General features: G+C 51.4%; 1 protein-coding gene and 1 long non-coding RNA gene across 2 annotated transcripts; one reads left to right on the forward strand and one right to left on the reverse strand.

The window, feature by feature from the left end:
- Positions 1-1,276: 1,276 nt before the first annotated feature.
- On the forward strand, positions 1,277-4,856 carry LOC132658565 (uncharacterized). The gene is made up of 3 exons (XR_009598371.1): positions 1,277-2,129; positions 2,980-3,074; positions 3,428-4,856. It is a non-coding gene; the product is annotated as an uncharacterized LOC132658565 (long non-coding RNA).
- Positions 4,857-5,694: 838 nt separating this feature from the next.
- Positions 5,695-11,700, reverse strand: LOC114110595 (cardiotrophin-2-like). Its single transcript, XM_042240686.1, has 3 exons — positions 11,682-11,700; positions 8,645-8,781; positions 5,695-6,153 (listed from the first exon to the last, which is right to left on the reverse strand). The coding sequence occupies exons 1-3, from the start codon at positions 11,698-11,700 to the stop codon at positions 5,695-5,697; spliced, it is 615 nt and encodes a 204-aa protein (XP_042096620.1).
- Positions 11,701-20,090: the final 8,390 nt, after the last annotated feature.

Here is a 20,090-nt window from a genome sequence, read left to right on the forward strand (position 1 = left end):
TCGTCCCCTTCTCCTCCTGCTCCCAATCCCTCCCAGCATCAGAGTCTTTTCCAGTGTGTCAACTCTTCTCATGAGGTGGCCAAAGTACTGGAGTTTCAGCTTTAGCATCATTCCTTCCAAAGAAATCCCAGGGCTGATCTCCTTCAGAATGGACTGGTTGGATCCCCTTGCAGTCCAAGGGACTCACAAGAGTCTTCTCCAACACCACAGTTCAAAAGCATCAATTCTTCGGCGCTCAGCTTTCTTCACAGTCCAACTCTCACATCCATACATGACCACTGGAAAACCATAGCCTTGACTAGACGGACCTTTGTTGGCAAAGTAATGTCTCTGCTTTTGAATATGCTATCTAGCTTGGTCATAACTTTTCTTCCAAGGAATAAGCGTCTTTTAATTATGTGGCTCAGTCACCATCTACAGTGATTTTGTAGCCCAAAAAATAAAGTCTGACACTGTTTCCACTGCTTCCCATCTATTTCCCATGAAGTGATGGGACCGGATGCCATGATCTTTGTTTTCTGAATGTTGAGCTTTAAGCCGACTTTTCACTCTCCACTTTCGCTTTCATCAAGAGCCCTGTTAGTTCCTCTTCACTTTTGCCATAAGAATGGTGTCATCTGCCTATCTGAGGTTATTGATATTTCTCCGGCAATCTTGATTCCAGCTTGTGCTTCTTCCAGCCCAGCGTTTCTCATGATGTATTCTGCATAGAAGTTAAATAAGCAGGGTGACAATATACAGCCTTGACGTATTCCTTTTCCTATTTGGAACCAGTCTGTTGTTCCATGTCCAGTTCTAACTGTTGCTTTCTGACCTGCATATAGGTTTCTCTAGAAGGCTAGGAAACTACTGTTCCCATCGCACCTCGTAAGATGGACTGCTAGTCAGGTGTCCGCCCGTCTTCCGCCATCCTGTTTGTAGTCATCGTTCCCACGCCTCTACGCTCTGAAACCCGGAGCCTTGGGGCAACCGGACTATAAATCCCGGCATCCTCCACTCCCAGTTTGGCACGTCCTCCGCCATCTTGTTTGTAGTTCCCACTGACCCCAGCATCCCTTTGATTCCAAGGTAAACCCAGCGTCCACAGGAGTACTACTTCCGCCGTGCCCTGCGCTTGTTAGTTCTGAAAAGTGGAGGTGGTGGGCTAAGACGGGGGCGTGGTGTCGGGTTCCTGTGGGAGAAGGCGGGACTAAAGAGGAGGAGGAGGAGAGGAGGCGGAGGGAGGGGCGGGGAGGGGAGAGGCAGTAGGAGAGGGAGGGGAAGAGAGGAGGGAGGAAGGAGCTCTGAAGGGATGAGAGAGGCGGCCAGGGCTCCGGGCCGAAGCAGCGCGCGGCCGGGGACCAGGGAGCTGAGGCACGGCTTTGCCCCTCACCCGTTTTCTGTCCCCTTCCATCCTTTCCGTCCACCCTCCAGCTTGAGGAGGGGATTTATTCAAATTTTATTTAAATCTCTTATCTCCAGAAGGTCGCGCGCTGAGGGGAGGGGGAGAGGGCGGGGGCGCGCGCAGGGTCGGGGGCGAGGCCCAGCAGCTTCCTATATCCCCCTCGGCTCGCCCGGTGTAGTAGCGCAGGGGGCCGCAGACCAGGGGCGGGCCCAGGGGAGGGGGGCAGATTACAGGGACCCCCCCTCCCCGGGAACGGGCGGTGGGCGGGCTTGCACCCCGGAAACGGTGGGGTCCCAGGCCTGGCCCTGGACCCCTGGGCATTGGGCATCGGGAAGGGGCCAGTTAAAGGGCCGGGGGCGCTGGGGAGAGGCGGGGCGGTGTGGGGGGAGGGGAGCTGGGACTCGGACCCCCGGACTGAGTGGGGCCCGGGCAGAAGCTGTGCACTCTGCGCCCGAGGAGCCCCCGTTGGCCTGGGGGACTGAGGACTGAGCCCCCCAGAGCAGGACCTCCCCCTGGAAGGGCCGCGCCGCAGCCCGTGGGAGGGCCTCGCCCCCGGCGCCCCCCATCTCCACTCGCCGCCGTCCTGGCCTCCGCCGGAGAGAGGGGCCGAGCACCTTCAGGGGGCCGTGGACCCCGTCGTTCTAAGCGTTTCGCGTCCCGCGCCGCCCGGCCCCCTCGCCGCCGATGGCCGCGGCGTGCCGGGAGCTGCCAAGAAGGGAGAGATGGCTCTCAGGACACGTGTGAGGTGGGTTCATGCGGTTCCTCCTCAGCCACAGACCTGGGCAGTTCCCAGTCCAGTTCATCCTCAGCCCGGCCTCTCGCTACCTTGCCCACCCCCAGCCTCACCCTCGGTTTGCTCCAAACTTCGCATCTGCAGCCCTCTTTCCTGTTAGCCCTTAACCCTGGGCAAATGGCTTTCCTTCCCCTTGCGGACCCCCATCCCCGCCTGGAGTTGCAGCCCTCCAAGGCGCCTCACCTGGAGCGCTAGAGGGTTCCTTTCCCCCCCGTGGATTGGTCTGGAAAGGGGAAAGCTGGGTAAGACTCTGGATATGAAGAGTTTCCAGGCCTGCTGAATCTGTGTGGTATCTTAGAGGATCTGGTTTGCCTAGGAAGAGGAGCCCAAGGGATTCCAGACTTTTAGGGATGGAAAGCAGCTTGGGAAGCTGAGGGGGGGGGGGGGGGGGGGGGGGGAGCGGTGCACATGAACCCATCTTGAGTCCTATGGAGATGTCAGGCTGGTTTCTAGAATCCCAGGGAATCTGGGAGATTGCCCAGGTTGACCTGAGAGACCCATAAGGAGGCTGTGTTGGAGCAGAGGGAGCTCTGTGGGGAACAGAGTTGAAATTTGGGGCCACGGAGGGGTTCTGAAGCAGCCTCTGAAGGAAGGTCTGTGAGCGCTGGGAAGTTGGGCAGCCCGGTGGATCTTTAGGGGTTAGATTGGCTGAGCAGGTTCCCATTGAATCAGAGGAGGAAATCTAGGCTTTAGGGGAAGAGGAGTTGGGTGTTAGTAGCTTCTGAGGGAAAAGAGAGGTCTGGAGTTGGCAATCAGGAATCTGTGGGGATCTGGGAGGTAAATTTGGAGTGTTTTATTTCAGCTTGGGGAGAGCCGGGGATGGAGCACATTTGGAGAACAGGGGAAGAGTTGGGACCTGTTTCAGTTGTTCCACAGACAAGGAGCCCTGGTTTTCCGGTGAGCTTTGCTGTGGGGATGTCGTGGAGAGGCCGTTTTCCCTCTCTGTTTCCCTTGGTCCTCCCTGGGTCAGGCGTGGGAGAATGGAACAAGTGTTAGAGTAGGAGTGAGGTCAGGGAGCTAGTTCTCAGGGCTCCCGGAGGAGCCAGGTGAGCTGCTTCAGGAAGAGGGTGGCCTTGCCTAGAGGGAGGGGAGTTCCTCTGACCCCCCACAGGAGGGGCACCTCCTTGTTCCTTGTCTCCCTGGGTAGGAAGCCAAGCTCTGTCTGCCTAGGAGTGGGGGGAAAGCTGCCAGGAGTCTCGCTGGCCAGGGTCCCCGTGGGCCCCCCTGAGCTTGCCACCCTCCACCCACAGCCCTCGGCGTTGCTGACGCCCCCAATGTCGTCGAGCAGCTGGGCGCCACGGGGCCAGAGCGCGCGGATGCCGAACCTGCTGCTGCTGCTGGGCCTCTCTGCGAACTGAGTGCAGGGACTGCCCCTTCTGCCGAGACATGAAGAAATTCAGGGGGGCCCGGGCACACGAAGCAGTCGTGTCTGCTTCAGCAGTGCACTGCTGTGAGTTCTGCCCCTGCTGCAGGGGTGCACCCTTTCCCAGCTGACCTCAGCACCTATCTGGGGGGCTGGGGGTGACTCCTTCGAGGGTCATGTAAAGTTGCCATAGATTCGCTCCTTCGTTCACTGGCTGGTTCACATATCTGCCAGGCCCATTTCTGTCCTCAGCTTCAAGCTGGGGCCAATGTTAGGGTCCACAGAAGAATTCCTCCCACACCCTACTTCAGGCCTTTCCCAACTTTCAGAGGCAGAGACCCACAGAAAGCTCGGGTTCCCTTGGACACCCTCCCTGGAGCCAAGAATGGGTCCTTGCCTTCTTCGGCCTCCTTTTCACCTGTGAGAGTGGTCTCAGATTTGAAGCTAGTCTTACCCACTGTGTGACCTTGAGCAAATCACTGTGACCCTCAAGGTACCTCCTCCGTGAAATGTTTCCTTTGTTGAGTTGTAAAGGTCAAACAGCATGGATAAGAAGGTACCTGCTGCCAGGTGTAGCACACAGTAGGTATCCAAGAACCATGGGGTTGTGCTCACCTTCCTCATCCTTAGTGCTCCCCAGGGCTCCCGAGAGTGGGCCTTTCCCAGTAGCCGAGGGCCCAGCTCGCAGTGCCCTCCCGGCCGTCTCCGTCTGTCCCCATCTCTGTCAGCGTCTCTCTGACCTCCCACTGCTTCTGTCTCTCTGTTTTCTTTGGACGCTTCTCCATCTCTTTTTCTCTCTGGGTCCTTCTTGTCTCCCTCTACGACTTCCCGTATCTGTCATGTCCTTGCTCCCCCGGGTTTCTCCAGCTTGCGTCTGCCTCTCTGAGCATCTCTTTGCCTTCCCATGTCCTGTTTCCTCTTGGCCCGTTGTCGCCTGTGCATATCTCCACCTCATCTCAAGGAAGGGACACCTGTCACTCTGTTTGCCTCTGTCCTTCTCTCTGTCGTGTCCTGGCCAGGAACACACCTGTTGGCCCTGTGGTGGAAGGGCTACTCCAGACAGATTTCAGCCACCTTCGCCCAGGGTCACTCTACCTGCTGCTCTCCCTGTCCCCCATCCCACCCCTTGTGGCCCTGCCGCCTCTCCCTTTGATGCCCTCCACCCCTTCCCCTCCCTCTGCCCTAATCCACACCTTCCCTTCTCCTCAAGTCAGGTTTATGGAGACAAAAAAAAAAAAAAAAAAAATCTCACCCCTTTGAAGAGTTTTATTTATGAGAATAAATCAATTTTTTGTAAATAAAATGTTTAACAAGAACATTGAATTTACCAGTATATACAGTCGTTGACAATAGGGAAACACATTTAAGGAGAATAAGATCCTTGGGGTATGGCCTGGTGGCCCCAGCCATCCGCAAAAGCCACACTATAAATAGGAGCTTTCAAGAGAGCCCAGGCCCGGGATGCCATCTGTCATCCCGAAGTGGATGTGACCTGAGCAAGAAACAGATGTGACTCAGGCCCTTAGCTTTTCAAGAGTCAGACATCCATTGAATAGGAAGTGAAGCACCGTAAGATGGGAAGTTGGAGCAGTGGCCACAATCAGAGAGGTAGTCTAGAGCAGGAAGTGAACTCCAGAAAAAAGGGAGGCCTCGTTGCTCAGAAAGTCCATATCTTTATGCAGGAAGTGAGGTCGACAGAGACAAGAAGGGTATCCCTTGACCTCCTCTAAATTGCAGGAAGGGGACCAACTGTACTCCCCCTGTAGACTGGGAAGTGAAAGTGAAAAGTGTTCCTCACTCTGTTGCATCCCACTCTGTGACCTCATGGACTGTAAGTGAAACCTCTTCAAAGAGGTATTTCTTTCCACCCAGGAAGTGAGCCACCAGTACCACTGGAATGGGAATTCATGAGATGCTTGCTGTCCATGGAGTCCCACCCAGATCAGGAAGGGAGGCCACAGGATCTGGGCAGGAAGGCCCAGGCATAAGGACTAGACGCCTGGTCCCAGGAAATGTTCCCAGATACGTGGTACACAAGCCCTGCTAGACAGCAAGGCAGAAAAGACTCCCTGGTGAGAGAAAACAAAACAAAACAGGAAAGAATCAGCTGTGAAAGGGAAAGGGTTGCACCTCTAACAGGAAGTTCCACCTCCTCTATTGAGAGTATTTGTCCTTGAGCTCACCCAAGAAAGTCACAGCTCGGTCTGTCCAAAAGCCGAAGTCCCGGATTATTACATACCCTCGACACCTCTTCTGGAAAGCCGTGTCCCCTAAGGGGACATTACTGAGGTGGGTGTTTGCTGGGGGTGTGGTCACGCCCAGGGCAGTCATGATGTCAGCCAAGTTGCCCGCTAGGCTTTTGGCCTTGAGTCTTGCTTTCCAAAGCTGATCCTCTACGATGGAATTGCCATGGTTGAGGTCATCCTGGTCAAGCATCACAAGCCGGAGGTGCTGGCTGAAGGACCAGAAGGCCTCCTGGATGAGGCTCAGACGTACTTCATCTTCCAGGCCATGCCAGGTCTCGAAGAACATTTCGGTATCAGGCAGGGTACTGAGCGAGAGTTCAGGGAGTGAGAAGTCGGGATCACTAAAGGGAGTGCCTTGGTGCTGGAGCTGCACGAGAGACAGAGACAGATGAGAGTGAGGGGACCCAAACGCTGCCCTAGGGTGCCCCTGAATTCACATCTGCCTTCCATGAGACTGGCCTCTTCCTAGGGGGAGTCGCCATTCCCTGCCTCGGGGAGTTGAAAGGTTCTAGCACAGAGCCCGAGTTCTTAGGCTTCAACTCAGCCTCCTCCACATACAACTTGTGCGACTTTGAATCACAGCTTCAGTAATTCCCACATGGCGCTGTAATGGTGAAGATGATAAGATGTAATAGACATGAGGCACTTAGCACTTGGCATACGATTAGGGCGTTAATATCATTCACTAATGATATCTTTATATTAATATCATGAACACTATGATGATGTTACTTATTACCATATTTGCAAGGTAACCACATGACAATGTGGTTAAAGCTGTATTTCCTTTTTATTCACATTCTTGAGGGGTTAATATTTGTTCACTTGTAAATACTTATTAATATTGAATTGAAATATAAGGTTATTGAGTTAATGCCTTCTCCATTAAATTTCTCACCTCCACAAACCTAGACCCACAGAATTTTAGTGCACACTGATAAAGTCTGTACTTCATAGATCACCTAGTCCTACACCCCCATTTTACAAATGGGGAAACTCAGGGTCCTCAAAGCTACCCAGAGGATGGTGGCAGATATGAGACTAGAAATTAGAGGCAGGGACTTCCCTGGTGGTTCAGCGGTTAAGAATCTGCCTGCCAAAGCAGGGGATGTGGGTTCGATCCCTGCTCCAGAAAGATCCCCCATGCCGTGGGGCCACTAAGCCTGGGGACCGCAACTCCTGAGCCCTCACTCCTAGAGCACATGCTTCGTGACAGTAGAAGCCACCGCAATGAGAAGCCCAAGACTGCAAAGCAGAGGAGGCCCCGCTCCCGAAATTACAGAAAGCCTGTGACAGCCACGAGGACCCAGCACAGCCCCAGAGAAGGAAACTAGATTTTACAGAAGGAAACAAGAAACTAGGTTCGGTAGATTCACGTGGACCTAGATATGGTACAGTGGAAGAGTCACAAGCTCCAGGGCCTCCAGGGCCAGGTGGGTCCCGTCACCCGGAGAAGAAGCAGATTGGGTTCGGCTGCGGCACAGTGACTGGAGGCCAACAGGACCCCTGTGCCTGTTTTGGACAGGTTTTCAGGTTCAACATTTGAACAAGCATCACATGGCCTAAACAAAACATCTGTGGGTCAGACCCAGCCAGCAGGCTTCTGCTTTGAACTTCCAGACAGTTTTGGGACCTCAGGTAAATTATTCCCCATCTAGAGCTCAGATTCCTGGCCTTTCCCTCGTGGTCCAGTGGTTAAGACTCTGCCCTGCAATGCAGGGGGTGTGGGTTCAATCCCTGGTTGAAGAGCTAAGATGTCACCTGCCTCGCAGCCAAGAAACCCAAAGGATAAAACAGAAGCAGTATGATAACAAACTCACTAAGGACTTTAAAAATGGCCCACATCCAAAATCAAAAAGAGGGCTTCCCTGGTGGCTCTGTGGATAAGAATCCTCCTGCCAATGCTGGAGACACGGGTTCCTGATCCAGGAAGATGCCACGTCCTAGATCAACTAAGCCCGTGCACTGCAACTATTGAGCCTGTACCCTAGAGCCAGGGAGTCGCAACTGCTGAGCCCACATGCCCCAAGTACTGAACCCTTGCGAGCCCGAGAGCCTGCGCTCAGCAAGGAGGGAAGCCACCACAGTGAGAACCTGCACACCACAACTAGAGAGGAGATGCCACTCAGGAAAACTAGAGAAGTGCTCAGTGCTGAGTCACATGTGGCATGTCCAACTCTCTGCGATGCCATGGACCATGGCCCGCCAGGCTTCTCTGTCCATGGGATTCTCCAGGCAAGAATACTGGACTGGGTTGCCATGTTCTTCTCTGAAACTAAAGAAACTAAATAACAAAGCCGAAACTAAATTTAGCTGAAACTAAATAGCAAAGATCCAGCACAGCCAAAAACAAATACCATAATAAAAATAGAAAAAAGTTTTTTAAAAATCTAAAAAAGCCACCTCAGTTCTCTCATTTGTAAAAATTGGTCATAATTTTGCCTCCTAGAGCTATCTGAGGAGCCAGTAAGATAATGAGGCTGAATCTCCCAGCATGGCATCGGCTCACGAAAGCATGGGCAGAGGTGGTCATGGGCAGACTCATGAGCCTGTAAAGCACTTTCCCTAGGTGCTTCCTTTGAATCTTCTGACAGTCCTGAGAGGTCAGCCAAGGCACGATCAGCATCCCATTTGGCAGATGAGGAAGCTAAGACAGGGAGAGAAAGAATGACCTGCCCAAGGTCACCCAGCCATGAGTGACCTCATTCCTGTGGGCATGTCTCTAGCTGGCAGAGCCCCTGGAGCCCAGGAGCCATGGAGGAGCCTTCTTCCAGCCTTGTTCTGCCTCCTTCCCCAGGGCTGGGCCAAGAGGGTGACAGCCTCCTCCCATCGCGCCCTGCTCACGGCCCATCACTGACGTAAGTCTGCAGCAGGGTGGAAGTCTGCCTCTGCAAGTGGAGTGCCAGGTTATAGGCTTGCTTGACAGACTCGGCTGTGGACATGGGGGCTCCGAAAGGGAGAGGGGGCAGCAGCAGGGCCAGCAGGCAGAAGGGGGCTGTCAGGAAGAAATCAGAGGTCAGCACCAAGTCCCTGACCTCCCCTGCCAATTCGCTCATTCATCATAACAGCCCCTCATATGGATTCAGCCCTTGTGGCTTACAACGGTCTTGTATGTGCCACTCAGGGCAGAATACCCTGTTAGCAGATTCTTTCTAGCCCAGTATATTCCCTTGGGACTTCTCCGCTGGTCCAGTGGCTAAAGACTCTGAGCTCCCGACACAGGAGGCCCCAAGTTCAATCCCTGGTCAGGGAACTAAACGCACACCACAACTGAGAATTTGCATGCCGCCATGACTAAGAACCAGCACAGCCAAAGAAGACAAATTTTTATTTTTTCTTTTAAAATGCAATTTTATATAAATAAGTATTAAAAAGAAAAAAATATTCCCCTGACCTCCAGACTTATGTATTCAATTTCCCACTTGATGTTTTCCCTTGGATGTTAATAAGCATCTAGCTGCACTGTTCCCCTCCTTCCCTCATCTTCCCCATCTGAGAAAAGTGCATGTCCATTCTTCCAGGTGCTCACATCAAAGTCACGGGGTCCTCTTGGACGCCTCATTGTCTCTTTCCCCCTACGTTCACCCCACACTAAATCCTGTTGGCTCTGTCCTTAAAAGGTGGCCATGAGGTCTGTGGGTTTTTGTATTTGTTTGTGTTCACACCGTGAAGCTTGCAGGATCTCAGCCCAGGGATTGAACCTGGGCAGTGAAAGCCCAGAATCCTAACTACCAGACCACCAGGAACTCCCTGGGTCTGTGTTTCTGCATCCGAGCACTTGTGGCAAGTGTACCTAGACTCTGTGAGAGCTCACTGAGCTGTATACTTAGGACTTGTGCACATCTCCCTGTACATATGTGATATTTTCAATACAAAGTTTGAAAACATGTGGATCTCTCAGGTGGCTCAGCAGTAAAGAATCCACCTGCCAACTCAGGACAACATGTTGGACCCCTGGTCTGGAAATATCCCACACACCATGGAACAACCTTTAAGCCCTTGCACAACTACTGAGCCTGTGCCCTAGAGTCAAGGAGCCACAGGTACTGAAGGCTGTGTGCCTAGAGCCTGCAACAGGAGAAACCACTGCAATGAGAAGTCCACGCACCTCAGCTCGAGAGTATCCACCACTCACGGCAACTAGAGAAAGCTTGAGCAGAGCAGCGAAGACCCAGCACAGCCATAAATAAGTAAAAGATGCATCTAGAAGCTATGTCTCTCCCCGCTGCTGTCTCTGTTTCCACCCTGGTCTCCCTCTGCCACCTGGAAGCTCTTCAAGTCCAGCTAGATCCCTCCTTTGTCCAAACCTTCCCACGGCTCCCACCTAACAGAGTGACTATTAAAGTCCTCACTGTGGGCTACGAGGCCTGGCCCCTCTTTTCCACAGCACCCGCTACTCAGACTTTGCCCTTGCTGGGCCCTGCCAGGACCACCTTCCAATCCCACCCAGGGATTCTCCTTCTGATTCTTCAGGGCTCAACTCAAAAAGGTATTTGGGGATGTCCCTGGCAGTCCCAGGCCTAAGACTCTGCACTGCCAATGCAGGGCGCTCAAGTTCAATCCCTGGTCAGGGAACTAGATCCCACCTGCCCCAACTAAAACCTGGTGTAGCCAAATTAAAAAAAAACAACAACAACAACAACAAAGACAACTTAAAGTCACCAGCAGTGATGGAGATGAGAGGCAGACCAGGATGGCTTCGTTAGCTTCCCTGTCTACATTCCTGAACTCCCAGAAGTTCAGAACTTAAGGGGAGGCCTGAGGGGAAGCCCTGTTCATTCATTCATTCAACAAACTTGGATCAGTGTATGCAAATTCTATCACGTCTGTGTAGGTGCTCAGTCCAGTGCGACTCTTTGCGACCCCATGGACTGTAGACCACCAGGCTCCTCTGTCCATGGAATTTTCCAGGCAAGAATATTGGAGTGGGTTGCCATTTCCTCCTCCAGGGGTTCTTCCTGACCCAGGGATCGAACCCATGTCTTCTGTCTTCTACTTTGACAGGCAGATTCTTTACCACTAGCACTACCTGGAAGTCACACTGGCATAATTTACTTATGATCACATGGACTGTCTGTCTGCTGAAAGAAATCTCATTTTTTGTCTGTTTCTTTACTGCTGTGTCCCCAGTGCTTGGGTTTCCCTGACAGCTCAGTGGTAAAGAATCTGCCTCTGCCAATGTGGGAAATGTGGGTCTGACCCCTGAATGGGGAAGTTCACCCGGAGACGGAAATGGCAGTCTACTCCAGGAGTCTTGTCTGGGAAATACCACGGACAGAGGGCCCTCGAGGGCTGCAGTCCATGGGGTCCCCAAAAGAGTTGGACACGACTTAGCAACTAAACAGCAACAATGACCCCAGTACTTAGACTCCGGTGAGTGTGTGCTTAGTCACTTCAGTTGTGTCCAACTCTTGGCTACCCCGTGGACTGTAGCCCAGCAGGAGCCTCTGTTCATGAGATTCTCCAGGCAAGAATAGTGGAGTGGGTTGCCATGCCCTCCTCCAGGGGATCTTTCCAACTCACAGATCAAACCCAGGTCTCTTGTTTCCTGCATTGCAGGCAGGTTTCTTATCACTAGCGCCACCTGCGAAGCCCCCTTAGACTACTGCTGCTGCTGCTGCTGCTGTTAAGCTGCGTCAGTCCTGTCCGACTCTGTGCGACTCCTTAGACGGCAGCCCAACAGGCTCCTCTGTCCCTGGGATTCTCCTACCTAACACCTAATAGGCACTCCAGAAGTATGTCTTAATGATGAATGAAGTCTTCTGTGTGTAAGGTTGTGGAGGTTCGCAGCAGATGCAAGAGCAGCCAGGTACCTGAGTCAGATGGGCCAGAGGGTGCAGGCAGTACCCCTCCCTCCTGGTCTCAGGACGCTGGCGCCCTGTATCCCTCACTCACCCAGCAGATGATAACCCATGGTGTCTCCTGGATGCTTCCTCTCTGCAGTCTCTCGGTGGTTCTGCGACACCTGTCCTCTTGCCCCTCAGGTGGCTTTATACTTGGGTCTGAGCCTCGGGCCACCCATGAGGGAGGGGAAGTCATATCTTGGAGGTTTTGGGGGAGGTGCAGAAGCCCCTGAGGCAGGGGACAACTAGGGAAGGGGGCATTGAGGTGACACCCTAGTCCCCTGCAGCCCCCCAAATCTGACTTTAACTCGGGTTGCTGGGAGAAAGGGAGCCAGGCAGGGAGGGGATTTTCCTAGCGACAAAGGGGCTGCCCTGCTCCCTGGCAATCTGCACGTCCTGGGATCCAGTTTCCCTCAAGGAGGTGGCCCTGCTCTGCCCCATCAGGACCCAGGCATTGGGCCCTGGTTCTGGAGGAATTCGGAAAAGGGACAGGGGGTGGTGTGTAAGCAACATCACTCACACCCTTACCCGGGAGCATGTGATCCCGTGCAGGGCCCTGTAGGGCTCCTTGTCTCAAGGCCTTTGTGTCCTTCATTTCTTTCTTTCTTTCTTTTTTTTTTTGAGGAGTTTATTTTAAATATAAATGAATTTATTTATTTTGTCTATGCTGGATCTTCGTGGCTGCGTGCGCTTTTTCTGTAGTTGCATCGAGTGGGGCTACTCTTCGGTGCAGGGCACAGGCTTCTCACTTTGGTGGCTTCTCTTATTCCTCTAAAGCACGGGCTCTAGGGTGAGGGCTCAGTAGTTGTGGCTCACAGACTTAGTTGCTCTGAGGCATGTGGGATCTTCTGGGATGAAGAAATGAACCTGTGTCTCCCACATTGGCAGGTGGATTCTTTACCACTGAGCCACGAGGGAAGCACCCACCCACCATCCATTTCTTTGATATTGCAGGTGGCAGCCTTCATTCAGCCTCCGTGATCTTCCCGGACTTGATATGCTGCTGCTGCTGTGTCGTCGCTTCAGTCGTGTCTGACTCTGTGCGACCCCAGAGATGGCAGCCCACCAGGCTCCCCCGTCCATGGGATTCTCCAGGCAAGAACAAGGGAGTGGGTTGCCATTTCCTTCTCCAGTGCATGAAAGTGAAAAGTGAAAGGGAAGTCGCTCAGTTGTGTCCGACTCTTCGCTACACCCATGGACTGCAGCCTGGCAGGCTCCTCTGTCCATGGGATTTTCCAGGCAAGATTCCTGGAGTGGAGTGCCATTGCCTTCTCCAGGACTTGATATGGGCAGCTGTTAATTAGCTGTTAATTAAGGAAGGGAGGGATTGCAAAACCAGGGAGAAATAAAACCAAGAGCAGCCTTGGGGCAAGATGCTCATTCCTGAACATGAGATACATACAACATCTTTGAAGCATTTGCAGGTACTGAAACCCCCTCTGGCAGGACAGGCTGTGGTATGCTGCCCTCAAACTGGTAGACCCCAGACCAGTTGGACCTGAAGGTTGAATACATTAATTTCTACCTGACACCACCAAACATCAGGAAAATGTTCACGAGCCGATCCCATCCTTTTTTACTATAAAACTTCTCAGTATTTTCCCGAGGGGGAACATGGTTTTGAGAGCATAAGCCTGCTGTATCCCCCTTTGCCTGGCAAAGCAATGAAGTTCTCCTTTTCAAATTCAGCCCCATCTTTGTCCCTGAGGTTTATCCGGCACCAGTGTCCAGAGAAGCTGAGCTTTAGGCATCACCATGTACCTGTCTTGGGCTTCCCTTGTGGCTCAGACATTAAAGAAACTTCCTGCAATGTAGGAGACTCAGGTTCGATCCCTGGGTGGGGAAAATCCCCTGGAGGAGAGAATGGCTACCCACTCCAGTATTCTTGCCTGGACATTCCAAGGACAGAGGAGCCTGATGGGTGACAGTCCCTGGGATCTCAGAGTCAGGCATGACCGAGTGACTAACACTATACTGTACTATATGCACAGGTGGGCACGTGGACCCACACCAGATGTGTGTATTCACTTTCATACATTTTTACACTCAAGGATGTATTGACTGTAGCCGTGTGCTTGTCCCTGTTCCAGATAGAGTGGGATAGGGCAGGGAAGAAGTCAGACACAAATCCCTGCCCTTGTGGAGCTGACACCCCAGTGGACATGCCCCCAACTGTGTTACACCACACACCCTGCCAGGGAGTGTCAAACACAGGAGTGCACATGCGTCCGTGCTTATGAACACACGGTCATATCCAGAGCCCCCACCATAAGGCAGGGGCTACATCTGTTCATTCATTCACCCATGTAGACCCTGAGTCAGCAGCTGTCGATGGAGCCCCTCCTGTGAGTTGGCACTGGGGTGAATAATAAGGGCCACACAGTCCAGTGGTCCCCCACAACCAACATGTGAGCTCATACAAAAAAGATTTCCTAAAGCTACAAGGTGCTGAGAGGAAGCCAAAACAGGTTGATGTCATTAACTGAGGGTAGAGGGGATTTAAATAAGGAGACTGAGGCCCAGAGAGGGGCAGCTACTTACCTGGAGTCACACAGCAAGGCCAGGACAGATCATAGGCTCCTGGCACCGCCCCCCCACCTTGTTTGGGACTGACTCTAGGGTGTCCCCAATCTGAGCTGTGAGCTAAAGGAGGGAAGAGGTTGAGGGAAGAGATAAGTTCTGAGGTGGGAGATCCTAAATTGGGTCTCTGAGCCTGGGGCCTGTCAAGTCTGCCAGGGAGGGCCTGTGTTGGGCAGGCTGTGATGTCAGAGGATTAGACTAGGCCCATTGAGTGGGTGCACTGAGGCGTGGGCCAGGCCAGGTAGTGGAGGAGGAGGAGGGGGGAGAATAGGAGGGCAGGAGGGAAGGAGGAGGAGGGGGAAGAAAAGGAGGGCAGGAGGGGAGGAGGGAGCCAGACAGGCGATTTTGTGCTATTCACATGTGGGCAGGGTACCTTGGGCTGAGCCTCACCCCAGAGGGCAGGCTCACCCTGAGCCCACCCCACCATCTCCTCCTCCTCCTGGGAACTTCACTTGCTCTCTGGACCGTTCACGGGCCCTTCACAACGGAAGCAATCCACCCCTATCCCAGGCCCAGTTCCATTTTTCTAAGGCATTTGTCTTGGCAATTGTCAGAAGCTCTGCCGCTTCATCCTGCCCCGCCTCCTAGCCCACACATCTCTATCTCTGTTTCAGTCTCACCAGAAGCTGATGCCTGGGAAATTCTAGCAATTGAAGAGTCAGCAGTCCCTGAGTGGGAAAGATCCCCTGGAGGAAGGCATGGCAACTTGTCCCAGTATTCTTGTCTGGAGAACTCCATGGACAGTGGAGCCTGGGCCGCTACAGTCCATGGGGTCCCAGGGTCTGACTCCACTGAGCGACTAGCACTGACTTTTCTTTCCAACTTGGGTAAAAATCCTCCCTTTGTCCATCACTAGCTTAGGCAAGTTACTTAAACCTCCCTGAGCCTGAGTTTGTTTCCTCATCTGAAGACCAGAAAAATTGTCTTGGCGACTTAGGGTCTTGCTGACTTCACCGACCAAGTGCCTCGACCTTTGCTATGAGACCTCTGCTATGAGAACCCCTCCGTGGCCCCAGTTCAGCTCAGTCACTCAGTTGTGTCTGACTCTTTGTGACCCTATGGATTGCAGCACACCAGGCTTCCCTGTCCATCACCACCTCCCAGAGCTTGCTCAAATTCATGTCCATTGAGTTGGTGCTGCCATCCAACCATCTCATCCTCTATCGTCCCCTTCTCCTCCTGCCTTCGATCTTTCTCAGCATAAGGGTCATTTCCACTGAGTCAGCTCTTCCCATAAATTGGCCAAAGTATTGGAGTTTCAGCTTCAGCATCAGTCCTTCCAATGAATATGCAGGACTGATATCCTTTAGGTTTGACTAGTTTGAGCTCCTTACCTCCACCATAATGCCTCCAACCAATGGCAAAAGCCTCAGTGTCTCACTATCTCAGGCTTGGAGCCCAATCCCAACCAGCCACACTAATGCTAATGCCAAGCAGGGCCCTGTGGGACTCCAGGGTGCAGAGGCGTTTTTGTCCACCGTTCCTTGTAGGAGGGCCTCTGACCTCCACGACCTTCTCTAAGTTCCAAAGGGCAGAGTAAGTAAGTAAGTGAAAGTCGGTCAGTCGTGTCCGACTCTTTTCGACCCCATGGAGTATACACAGTCCATGGAATTCTCCAGGCCAGAATAGTGGAGTGGGTAGCCTTTCCCTTCTCCAGGGAATCTTCACAACCCAGGGATCAAAACCAGATCTCCCACATAGCAGGAGGATTCTTTACCAGCTGAGCCACCAGGGAAGCCCACGAACACTGGATTGGATATCCTATCCTTTCTCCAGGGGATCTTCCCGACCTGGGATTGGAACAGGGTCTCCTGCATTGCAGGCGGATTCTTTACCAACTGAGCTATGAGGGAAGCCCAAAGGGCAGAACAGCTGTTAATCAAAGCAGAAGCAGCAGGTGAGGCAGAGGCTTATTAAGATGAGAGACAGACCTTCTAGGACCCTGCACACACCCTCATCTTGTCCCCATCCTGGGGAAACTGCAGAACAGATACAAGACTGTTACTGCCTTGATCCTTATCACAGACTCTTGCCTGACTGTGTACCTTTTCCCTACTCACCAGGGAGGGGGTGGGACACAGTTCTTGAGGCTTTAGCCTACCGAGCCTGGCAGAGCTCTAAGGCCATGCTTTCTTTCTGCTCCAAAACTCTGTCTCCATATTTCTGTTTGGCATTGGTGCACAGAGAGCCAAGATTCTGGCAACAGTGTTCCTAAGAGATCTATTCGGTCTGTCCACCAGGACGCTCAGTCATGACCCTGTCATCCAGCAGGTTCCATCATGAGGCCCATTCAGAACAAATAAACAAGAATTCAAGCCAGAGCCTCTGACTCCAATATTAGCCCTTTTTGAGTAAATCTTCCCTCCTACCTTTCCAGGCAAAGAGAAAAGCCAGTGCAAAGGCATCCTTCCTGGTGGTGCTCGCATGGCTCAGCCAAGATGGATATCAGTAAGAAGGATTCTGGGAGGTGGTAGAATGCATGGCATCTCCTTCTGACCTTTCCTGAACTCTTCCAGTTGGTGGTGGCTTGTTAGTTCCATCTTCCATTCTAGGACTTCTTATTGTAAAATAATTCACGCAGATGGTTACTATGGTATCTGGCTAGGGTAGGCGATTTCGATCAGTGTGCTTCCCCTAACAGTATGGATGGACAGAGGGTAACAGACTATGGTCAGAACAGAAAGCAGGATGAGAGCTATGTAATGGGGGACAGAGGGAATATGCTTACCATTCAGGTGATCCCTTGGAATATCTCCAGCTACCCATGCTGAGGTGTATTTTTTTTCACAATTGTATTTATTTATTATTATTTGTTATTTTGGGCTGTGCTAGGTCTTCACTGCTGTGTGCGGGCTTTCTCTAGTTTCAGAGAGCGAGGGCTGTTTTCCTGTTGAGGTCTGTGGGCTTCTCACCGCGGTGGCTTCTCTTGTTGCAGAGCACAGGCTCTGGGTGTGCAGGCTTCAGTGGTGGCTGCACGTGGACTCCGTAGCTGCGGCTCTTGGACTCAGGTGCTCTGAGGCGTGTGGGATCTTCCTGCACCAGGAACCGAACTGGTGTCCCCTGCATTGCCAGGTAGATTCTTAACCACTAGACCACCAAGGAAGCCCCTATGCTGTTTTATTTGTAAGTGGGCACATACCATTGTCACGGGCTCATAAAGCATGTTAACTAGGGACTCAGACCCTTCAGAAGGGAGGGCCAGGCTCAATCCCCCAGACAAAGTGTAGAGACCAGCAGAAACACTAGCTGAAGCCAGGAACAGAAGGGTAGGGCTGGGCTAGAATGAGTGGATGTAGAGGAGAGAGCTGAGCGATATCAGTTGTGTGTCCAGAACTAATCCTCCTTTCCTAAATTTACCCAGAAATTATGATCAAGCAGAATCCTGCAGAAGTTGTACTGGGATGAAGAGAACTTATTAGGAGAAGAAAGTAGATCTGAACAGTGCCAAAGCGGACTGTAGGACATTGTTGGTGCCCCATCCAGATGCTTTTGCCAACAGCACACCCATCCCTCATGTCCCGCTCCTCTGGAGAACTGCCCAGCACCTCTCCTCCTGGAAGAATTTGGCCAGTGGTGAAATTAACTTCGTGATACACTTTTGGCTCCAGAACTTTCTCTAGATCAAATGTGGTCAGTTGAGACCACATTCTTGCTCAGCTTTTTATCACCGATATACCTTGATGCTAGTAAAGTAATGCTCAAAATTCTCCAAGCCAGTCTTCAGCAATACATGAACCGTGAACTCCCTGACATTCAGGCTATTTTTAGAAAAGGCAGAGGAACCAGAGACCAAATTGCCAACATCTGCTGGATCATGGAAAAAGCAAGAGAGTTCCAGAAAAATATCTATTTCTGCTATATTGACTATGCCAAAGCCTTTGACTGTGTGGATCACAATAAACTGTGGAAAATTCTGAAAGATATGGGAATACCAGACCACCTGACCTGCCTCTTAAGAAATGTATGCAGGTCACAAAGCAACAGTTAGAACTGGACATGGAACAACAGACTGGTTCCAAATAGAAAAAGGAGTACGTCAAGGCTGTATATTGTCACCCTGCTTATTTAACTTATATGCAGAGTACATCATGAGAAACGCTGGACTGGAGGAAACACAAGCTGGAATCAAGATTGTTGGGAGAAATATCAATAACCTCAGATATGCAGATGATACCACCCTTATGGCAGAAAGTGAAGAGGAGCTAAAAAGCCTCTTGAAGAAAGTGAAAGAGGAGAGTGAAAAAGTTGACCTAAAGCTCAACATTCAGAAAACGAAGATCATGGCATCCAGTCCCATCACTTCATGGGAAATAGATGGGAAGCTGTGGAAACAGTGTCAGACTTTATTTTTTGGGGCTCCGGAATCACTGCAGATGGTGACTACAGCCATGAAATTAAAAGACGCTTACTCCTGGAAGAAAAGTTATGACCAAGCTGGATAGCATATTCAAAAGCAGAGACATTACTTTGCCGACTATGGTCCGTCTAGTCAAGGCTATGGTTTTTCCAGTGGTCATGTATAGATGTGAGAGTTGGACTGTGAAGAAGGCTGAGAGCCGAAGAATTGATGCTTTTGAATTGTGGTGTTGGAGAAGACTCTTGAGAGTCCCTTGGACTGCAAGGAGATGCAACCAGTCCATTCTGAAGGACATCAACCCTGGGATTTCTTTGGAAGGAATGATGCTAAAGCTGAAACTCCAGTACTTGGCCACCTCATGAGAAGAGTTGACTCATTGGAAAAGACCCTGATGCTGGGAGGGATTGGGGGTAGGAGGAGAAGGGGACGACAGAGGATGAGATGGCTGGATGGCATCACGGACTCGACGGACGTGAGTCTGAGTGAACTCCGGGAGATGGTGATGAACAGGGAGGCCTGGCGTGCTTCGATTCATGGGGTCGCAAAGAGTCGGACACGACTGAGCAACTGAACTGAACTGATACCTTGATAACCTTATTCTTCTGAGAACATTTCCCCAGGCACTTGATTCAGAATTTCCGTGATGGACTACACCAAACTCAAAAGCTTCTGCACAGCAGAAGGACCAATTAACAAAATGAAAAGGCAGTCTATAGAAAGGAAGGAAAAGTTTGAAACCATATATCAACGGGAATTAATATCTAAAAAGTTAAAGAACTTAGTGTAGACAAGAAAAAATAAAATAAAGAGGAGGAGACATCCCTGGTGGTGCAGCGGATAAGAATCTGCCTGCCAGTGCCGGGGACTTGGGTTCATCTCTAGTCCAGGAAGATGCCACATGCCGAGGAGCAACTACGATCTCACAGCCATAAATAAATATTCACCATTTTAAAAATCTTCTCATACAGGTGAGAAAATGGAGTTTCTAAGAGGTGATGTTACACAATGCCCGAAAGCTAGAGATGATGCTGAAAGCTCAACTTCTTTGTACACCAGTGCCAAATAAAATCTCAGAGACAGAGTTTTGGGTAAAATAGGAATGGAGCGCTATATTGCTTTGCCAGGCAAAGTGGGATACAGTGGGTTCATATCCTCAAAAATATCTGTCCCTCATTTTGGGAAGATAGTGAAAAGTTTTATAGCAATTATTCAGAGAGGGCATGATCAACTTGTAACATTCTTCTTTTTTCCTTCATTTTTTCTGATATTGTATTAGCCATACATAAATAGAGTGAACACTCTTCTGATGGGTTGGTGGTGAAGTAAGTAGGGGTTCATGGTCTCAAATCAGGTCCAACTGGTCAGGTGTCTACATGCTTGTGGGCAGGATGCCATTATTAACCATCAAATTCCCTCACCTGGAGGGGGTTTTTGTATCTGCAAAAGAGCTCAAAGATATTGTGTGCATCCCTTGATGGGGAATCAGGCTCTTACCCCAAGGCGACTCTTAATTTTCTTGGCTTC

The sequence above is a fragment of the Ovis aries genome, chromosome 24, assembly GCF_016772045.2.
Source record: "Ovis aries strain OAR_USU_Benz2616 breed Rambouillet chromosome 24, ARS-UI_Ramb_v3.0, whole genome shotgun sequence".
Taxonomy (NCBI): Eukaryota; Metazoa; Chordata; class Mammalia; order Artiodactyla; family Bovidae; genus Ovis; species Ovis aries.

Excerpts from the sequence above, each read along its gene's own strand:
- LOC114110595 (XM_042240686.1), bottom strand. Across the intron at positions 6,154-8,644 it reads CCACCCTGCTGCAGACTTAC|CTCCAGCACCAAGGCACTCC; the intron begins GTCAGTGATGGG and ends TCTCTCGTGCAG.